The 8,571-nt window shown below is 52.3% G+C and overlaps 1 protein-coding gene across 1 annotated transcript; it reads left to right on the top strand.

The window, feature by feature from the left end:
* The first annotated feature begins 385 nt into the window (after positions 1-385).
* Positions 386-7,493, top strand: LOC121852899 (uncharacterized membrane protein YFL067W-like). Its single transcript, XM_042346785.1, has 3 exons — positions 386-403; positions 6,841-7,140; positions 7,185-7,493. Exons 1-3 carry the CDS (start codon positions 386-388, stop codon positions 7,491-7,493), a joined length of 627 nt encoding a protein of 208 aa, XP_042202719.1.
* The last annotated feature ends 1,078 nt before the right edge of the window (positions 7,494-8,571 follow it).

Raw genomic sequence — 8,571 nt, 5'->3', positions numbered from 1 at the left:
CCACTTCAGTCAGAGACGGGAGAAGTTGTAATGGGGGACAGACAAGGACATGGCAGTGTCCCTGAATGGGTACTTTGCATGTGTCTTCACGCTATAAGACACAACAGGGCTGCCAAGAATAGAGATGCACCAAAGGGATAAGGACAGGGAGCAACTTAGGGAAATTTCATCAGCAGAGAATTGGTGTTGGAGAAATTGTTAGCACAAAAAAGTAACAAGTTCCCTGGTCCGGATGGCTTGCATCCAGGGTTTTAAAGAGGTAGTTTATGAGATAGTGGAGGCCTTATGTCTGATCTTCCAAAATTCCTTGGATTTTGGAACAGTCCCCATGGATTGGAAGATCGCAAATGTCACAGCACTATTTAAAAAAGGTGGAAAGGAAAAGATGGGAAACTATAGGCCAGTAAGTCTCGCATCAGTGATAGGAAAAATTTTAGAATCATTGATTAAGGATGTGGTAGTGCGGTATTTAGGGAAGCACAATATAATTAGGCCAAGTCAACATGGCTTTACAAAAGGGAAGTCATGTTTGACAAATCTCATAGAGTTTTCTGAGGATATTTCGAGTAAACTAGATAGGGTGAATCAGTAGATGTGGTCTATTGGACTTCCAGAAGGCATTCGTTAAGGTGCCGCATAAAAGGTTAGTCCAAAAGATAAGGGCCCATGGAATTGGGAGGTGCATATTAAAGTGGATTGGAGAATGGTTAATGGGTAGGAAACAAAGAGTAGGGATAAACGGGTCCTTTTCAGATTGGCTGGATGTGACTATTGGAGTGCCACAAGGATCAGTCCTTGGGCCTCAGCTATTTACCATCTACATCAATGATCTAGGTGAGGTGAGGTGAAGGGAGTGAGGAAGGAAGTTCCAGAGACTCGGGGCATAGTGGCTGAAGGCATGGCCGCCGAGGGTGGAGCGGAGGACGAGGAGGAGGCCATTCCCGGTCAGAGAGGTAGGGGGTGAGAGGAGTGGAGGGATTTGAAGACAAGGGTGAGGATCTTAAAGTCGATCTTCTCTGGGACAGGCAGCCAGTGCAGTCTGGCAAGGACTGGGGTAATCAGGAGCAGAGTTTGGTGCGGGTAAGAATGAGGGCGGCAGAGTTTTGGATGACATGGATTTTGTGAATGATAGTGGAGGGGAGACACACAAAGAGAGCATTTGAATAGTGCAGCCGAGAGTTGACAAAGGCATGGACCAGGGTTTCAGCGCCTTTTGGAGTGAGGTTTGGCCCAAGATTGGCCAGAGCATTGGGCCCAAGATTGGGCCCAAGATTGGGCCCAAGATTGGGCCCAAGATTGGGCCCAAGATTGGGCCCAAGATTGGGCCCAAGATTGGGCCCAAGATTGGGCCCAAGATTGGGCCCAAGATTGGGCCCAAGATTGGGCCCAAGATTGGGCCCAAGATTGGGCCCAAGATTGGGCCCAAGATTGGGCCCAAGATTGGGCCCAAGATTGGGCCCAAGATTGGGCCCAAGATTGGGCCCAAGATTGGGCCCAAGATTGGGCCCAAGATTGGGCCCAAGATTGGGCCCAAGATTGGGCCCAAGATTGGGCCCAAGATTGGGCCCAAGATTGGGCCCAAGATTGGGCCCAAGATTGGGCCCAAGATTGGGCCCAAGATTGGGCCCAAGATTGGGCCCAAGATTGGGCCCAAGATTGGGCCCAAGATTGGGCCCAAGATTGGGCCCAAGATTGGGCCCAAGATTGGGCCCAAGATTGGGCCCAAGATTGGGCCCAAGATTGGGCCCAAGATTGGCCCAAGATTGGGCCCAAGATTGGGCCCAAGATTGGGCCCAAGATTGGGCCCAAGATTGGGCCCAAGATTGGGCCCAAGATTGGGCCAAGATTGGGCCCAAGATTGGGCCCAAGATTGGGCCCAAGATTGGGCCCAAGATTGGGCCCAAGATTGGGCCCAAGATTGGGCCCAAGATTGGGCCCAAGATTGGGCCAAGATTGGGCCCAAGATTGGGCCCAAGATTGGGCCCAAGATTGGGCCCAAGATTGGGCCCAAGATTGGGCCCAAGATTGGGCCCAAGATTGGGCCCAAGATTGGGCCCAAGATTGGGCCCAAGATTGGGCCCAAGATTGGGCCCAAGATTGGGCCCAAGATTGGGCCCAAGATTGGGCCCAAGATTGGGCCCAAGATTGGGCCCAAGATTGGGCCCAAGATTGGGCCCAAGATTGGGCCCAAGATTGGGCCCAAGATTGGGCCCAAGATTGGGCCCAAGATTGGGCCCAAGATTGGGCCCAAGATTGGGCCCAAGATTGGGCCCAAGATTGGGCCCAAGATTGGGCCCAAGATTGGGCCCAAGATTGGGCCCAAGATTGGGCCCAAGATTGGGCCCAAGATTGGGCCCAAGATTGGGCCCAAGATTGGGCCCAAGATTGGGCCCAAGATTGGGCCCAAGATTGGGCCCAAGATTGGGCCCAAGATTGGGCCCAAGATTGGGCCCAAGATTGGGCCCAAGATTGGGCCCAAGATTGGGCCCAAGATTGGGCCCAAGATTGGGCCCAAGATTGGGCCCAAGATTGGGCCCAAGATTGGGCCCAAGATTGGGCCCAAGATTGGGCCCAAGATTGGGCCCAAGATTGGGCCCAAGATTGGGCCCAAGATTGGGCCCAAGATTGGGCCCAAGATTGGGCCCAAGATTGGGCCCAAGATTGGGCCCAAGATTGGGCCCAAGATTGGGCCCAAGATTGGGCCCAAGATTGGGCCCAAGATTGGGCCCAAGATTGGGCCCAAGATTGGGCCCAAGATTGGGCCCAAGATTGGGCCCAAGATTGGGCCCAAGATTGGGCCCAAGATTGGGCCCAAGATTGGGCCCAAGATTGGGCCCAAGATTGGGCCCAAGATTGGGCCCAAGATTGGGCCCAAGATTGGGCCCAAGATTGGGCCCAAGATTGGGCCCAAGATTGGGCCCAAGATTGGGCCCAAGATTGGGCCCAAGATTGGGCCCAAGATTGGGCCCAAGATTGGGCCCAAGATTGGGCCCAAGATTGGGCCCAAGATTGGGCCCAAGATTGGGCCCAAGATTGGGCCCAAGATTGGGCCCAAGATTGGGCCCAAGATTGGGCCCAAGATTGGGCCCAAGATTGGGCCCAAGATTGGGCCCAAGATTGGGCCCAAGATTGGGCCCAAGATTGGGCCCAAGATTGGGCCCAAGATTGGGCCCAAGATTGGGCCCAAGATTGGGCCCAAGATTGGGCCCAAGATTGGGCCCAAGATTGGGCCCAAGATTGGGCCCAAGATTGGGCCCAAGATTGGGCCCAAGATTGGGCCCAAGATTGGGCCCAAGATTGGGCCCAAGATTGGGCCCAAGATTGGGCCCAAGATTGGGCCCAAGATTGGGCCCAAGATTGGGCCCAAGATTGGGCCCAAGATTGGGCCCAAGATTGGGCCCAAGATTGGGCCCAAGATTGGGCCCAAGATTGGGCCCAAGATTGGGCCCAAGATTGGGCCCAAGATTGGGCCCAAGATTGGGCCCAAGATTGGGCCCAAGATTGGGCCCAAGATTGGGCCCAAGATTGGGCCCAAGATTGGGCCCAAGATTGGGCCCAAGATTGGGCCCAAGATTGGGCCCAAGATTGGGCCCAAGATTGGGCCCAAGATTGGGCCCAAGATTGGGCCCAAGATTGGGCCCAAGATTGGGCCCAAGATTGGGCCCAAGATTGGGCCCAAGATTGGGCCCAAGATTGGGCCCAAGATTGGGCCCAAGATTGGGCCCAAGATTGGGCCCAAGATTGGGCCCAAGATTGGGCCCAAGATTGGGCCCAAGATTGGGCCCAAGATTGGGCCCAAGATTGGGCCCAAGATTGGGCCCAAGATTGGGCCCAAGATTGGGCCCAAGATTGGGCCCAAGATTGGGCCCAAGATTGGGCCCAAGATTGGGCCCAAGATTGGGCCCAAGATTGGGCCCAAGATTGGGCCCAAGATTGGGCCCAAGATTGGGCCCAAGATTGGGCCCAAGATTGGGCCCAAGATTGGGCCCAAGATTGGGCCCAAGATTGGGCCCAAGATTGGGCCCAAGATTGGGCCCAAGATTGGGCCCAAGATTGGGCCCAAGATTGGGCCCAAGATTGGGCCCAAGATTGGGCCCAAGATTGGGCCCAAGATTGGGCCCAAGATTGGGCCCAAGATTGGGCCCAAGATTGGGCCCAAGATTGGGCCCAAGATTGGGCCCAAGATTGGGCCCAAGATTGGGCCCAAGATTGGGCCCAAGATTGGGCCCAAGATTGGGCCCAAGATTGGGCCCAAGATTGGGCCCAAGATTGGGCCCAAGATTGGGCCCAAGATTGGGCCCAAGATTGGGCCCAAGATTGGGCCCAAGATTGGGCCCAAGATTGGGCCCAAGATTGGGCCCAAGATTGGGCCCAAGATTGGGCCCAAGATTGGGCCCAAGATTGGGCCCAAGATTGGGCCCAAGATTGGGCCCAAGATTGGGCCCAAGATTGGGCCCAAGATTGGGCCCAAGATTGGGCCCAAGATTGGGCCCAAGATTGGGCCCAAGATTGGGCCCAAGATTGGGCCCAAGATTGGGCCCAAGATTGGGCCCAAGATTGGGCCCAAGATTGGGCCCAAGATTGGGCCCAAGATTGGGCCCAAGATTGGGCCCAAGATTGGGCCCAAGATTGGGCCCAAGATTGGGCCCAAGATTGGGCCCAAGATTGGGCCCAAGATTGGGCCCAAGATTGGGCCCAAGATTGGGCCCAAGATTGGGCCCAAGATTGGGCCCAAGATTGGGCCCAAGATTGGGCCCAAGATTGGGCCCAAGATTGGGCCCAAGATTGGGCCCAAGATTGGGCCCAAGATTGGGCCCAAGATTGGGCCCAAGATTGGGCCCAAGATTGGGCCCAAGATTGGGCCCAAGATTGGGCCCAAGATTGGGCCCAAGATTGGGCCCAAGATTGGGCCCAAGATTGGGCCCAAGATTGGGCCCAAGATTGGGCCCAAGATTGGGCCCAAGATTGGGCCCAAGATTGGGCCCAAGATTGGGCCCAAGATTGGGCCCAAGATTGGGCCCAAGATTGGGCCCAAGATTGGGCCCAAGATTGGGCCCAAGATTGGGCCCAAGATTGGGCCCAAGATTGGGCCCAAGATTGGGCCCAAGATTGGGCCCAAGATTGGGCCCAAGATTGGGCCCAAGATTGGGCCCAAGATTGGGCCCAAGATTGGGCCCAAGATTGGGCCCAAGATTGGGCCCAAGATTGGGCCCAAGATTGGGCCCAAGATTGGGCCCAAGATTGGGCCCAAGATTGGGCCCAAGATTGGGCCCAAGATTGGGCCCAAGATTGGGCCCAAGATTGGGCCCAAGATTGGGCCCAAGATTGGGCCCAAGATTGGGCCCAAGATTGGGCCCAAGATTGGGCCCAAGATTGGGCCCAAGATTGGGCCCAAGATTGGGCCCAAGATTGGGCCCAAGATTGGGCCCAAGATTGGGCCCAAGATTGGGCCCAAGATTGGGCCCAAGATTGGGCCCAAGATTGGGCCCAAGATTGGGCCCAAGATTGGGCCCAAGATTGGGCCCAAGATTGGGCCCAAGATTGGGCCCAAGATTGGGCCCAAGATTGGGCCCAAGATTGGGCCCAAGATTGGGCCCAAGATTGGGCCCAAGATTGGGCCCAAGATTGGGCCCAAGATTGGGCCCAAGATTGGGCCCAAGATTGGGCCCAAGATTGGGCCCAAGATTGGGCCCAAGATTGGGCCCAAGATTGGGCCCAAGATTGGGCCCAAGATTGGGCCCAAGATTGGGCCCAAGATTGGGCCCAAGATTGGGCCCAAGATTGGGCCCAAGATTGGGCCCAAGATTGGGCCCAAGATTGGGCCCAAGATTGGGCCCAAGATTGGGCCCAAGATTGGGCCCAAGATTGGGCCCAAGATTGGGCCCAAGATTGGGCCCAAGATTGGGCCCAAGATTGGGCCCAAGATTGGGCCCAAGATTGGGCCCAAGATTGGGCCCAAGATTGGGCCCAAGATTGGGCCCAAGATTGGGCCCAAGATTGGGCCCAAGATTGGGCCCAAGATTGGGCCCAAGATTGGGCCCAAGATTGGGCCCAAGATTGGGCCCAAGATTGGGCCCAAGATTGGGCCCAAGATTGGGCCCAAGATTGGGCCCAAGATTGGGCCCAAGATTGGGCCCAAGATTGGGCCCAAGATTGGGCCCAAGATTGGGCCCAAGATTGGGCCCAAGATTGGGCCCAAGATTGGGCCCAAGATTGGGCCCAAGATTGGGCCCAAGATTGGGCCCAAGATTGGGCCCAAGATTGGGCCCAAGATTGGGCCCAAGATTGGGCCCAAGATTGGGCCCAAGATTGGGCCCAAGATTGGGCCCAAGATTGGGCCCAAGATTGGGCCCAAGATTGGGCCCAAGATTGGGCCCAAGATTGGGCCCAAGATTGGGCCCAAGATTGGGCCCAAGATTGGGCCCAAGATTGGGCCCAAGATTGGGCCCAAGATTGGGCCAAGATTGGGCCCAAGATTGGGCCCAAGATTGGGCCCAAGATTGGGCCCAAGATTGGGCCCAAGATTGGGCCCAAGATTGGGCCCAAGATTGGGCCCAAGATTGGGCCCAAGATTGGGCCCAAGATTGGGCCCAAGATTGGGCCCAAGATTGGGCCCAAGATTGGGCCCAAGATTGGGCCCAAGATTGGGCAGATTGGGCCCAAGATTGGGCCCAAGATTGGGCCAAGATTGGGCCCAAGATTGGGCCCAAGATTGGGCCCAAGATTGGGCCCAAGATTGGGCCCAAGATTGGGCCAAGATTGGGCCAAGATTGGGCCAAGATTGGGCCCAAGATTGGGCCCAAGATTGGGCCCAAGATTGGGCCCAAGATTGGGCCCAAGATTGGGCCCAAGATTGGTTCCAAGATTGGTTCCAAGATTGGTTCCAAGATTGGTTCCAAGATTGGTTCCAAGATTGGTTCCAAGATTGGTTCCAAGATTGGTTCCAAGATTGGTTCCAAGATTGGTTCCAAGATTGGTTCCAAGATTGGTTCCAAGATTGGTTCCAAGATTGGTTCCAAGATTGGTTCCAAGATTGGTTCCAAGATTGGTTCCAAGATTGGTTCCAAGATTGGTTCCAAGATTGGTTCCAAGATTGGTTCCAAGATTGGTTCCAAGATTGGCAAGATTGTTCCAAGATTGGTTCCAAGATTGGTTCCAAGATTGGTTCCAAGATTGGTTCCAAGATTGGTTCCAAGATTGGTTCCAAGATTGGTTCCAAGATTGGTTCCAAGATTGGTTCCAAGATTGGTTCCAAGATTGGTTCCAAGATTGGTTCCAAGATTGGTTCCAAGATTGGTTCCAAGATTGGTTCCAAGATTGGTTCCAAGATTGGTTCCAAGATTGGTTCCAAGATTGGTTCCAAGATTGGTTCCAAGATTGGTTCCAAGATTGGTTCCAAGATTGGTTCCAAGATTGGTTCCAAGATTGGTTCCAAGATTGGTTCCAAGATTGGTTCCAAGATTGGTTCCAAGATTGGTTCACAGTTACATTAAGAGATAAAGAAAACAATCAATGAAATATGGCCATTCAAATCCTTCTTACTTCTTTTTCCATATGGTGCTGCACAAATGCTGTATACGAGTCATATCTGTACCACGGTCCATATATATGCAATTGTTGTCCTAACATGGAGCTTGAACTCACAATCTTCTCTTAAGATCTATAGAAAATTCGTTTCAAATTTAAAACTGAATTAAACAACCTGCCAAATTATGAAATGTTAGGGAAATAGAGTAAATAGACTTGGGTGCAATTTCTTCCCACATAACTTGCAGAGAGCCTCCTCCCTGAAACTTGCTTTGCAAAACTCTTGTTCAGCAATCATCATGTTCAATATTGATCGAGTTTGAATGGCTTGAAATGAAGTGTGAAAAGATCATTAATGCAAGGGTTGCCAAATGTTCAAAAGACAGTTTTTCTTTACTCAAATAGAGGAACGAGGGCTTGAATCTTCCTTTGCTTATTGTTTATTCAGATCAAGTAATAACTCAGGTAAGGCACTACTGTGATATGTCCAGTAGAGAGAGCCCTAAACACATGTTTACAAAATAGTGCCAAAAGCTGTTGTATAGCAGTTAAAATAAGCATTTTATATAGAATTGCTGAAAATGACCTTTTATAGGTCAAGAGAACTTTCGGATGTAGTGAAGAGAAACACACTTTTATATAAGAAGTTTTGCTTAAAGAGAAAATAAGCTTTATCTTAAGCCAAGTGACAGTATGAATGCATTAAAGTGAAAACAGTACAGTGGGCTCTTTGATGTTATTATTGAGACTATCTCAGATGATAACGTGTAGACAGTGGTTTTCAAGAGCACATAAATTTCTACTTCAGATGATTAATGGAAATTAAAAGTGGTTTACTAGTGTCTTCACCTTGTAATATAAATCAACCAGAATAAATCTGAGCCAATTATTCTGAATATAAATAGGACTAATTTTGTAGGTATGAGGAAAGATTTAGGTAAAATAGACTGGAGAATAAGATTAAGAGGTAAAAATGTACAACAACAGTGGCAAATATTTAAGGATGTAGTGCAAAATTCTCAGCGGTCGCATATTCCCTTGCGG

This window comes from Callorhinchus milii, unplaced genomic scaffold (genome assembly GCF_018977255.1).
Source record: "Callorhinchus milii isolate IMCB2004 unplaced genomic scaffold, IMCB_Cmil_1.0 Scaffold2, whole genome shotgun sequence".
NCBI lineage: Eukaryota > Metazoa > Chordata > Chondrichthyes > Chimaeriformes > Callorhinchidae > Callorhinchus > Callorhinchus milii.
This window is presented reverse-complemented; position numbering and strand designations above follow the sequence as displayed.

Coding starts and splice junctions, on each gene's coding strand:
- LOC121852899 (XM_042346785.1), top strand. Junction 7,141..7,184: donor GCAAGATTGTTCCAAGATTG/GTTCCAAGATTG, acceptor ATTGGTTCCAAG/ATTGGTTCCAAGATTGGTTC.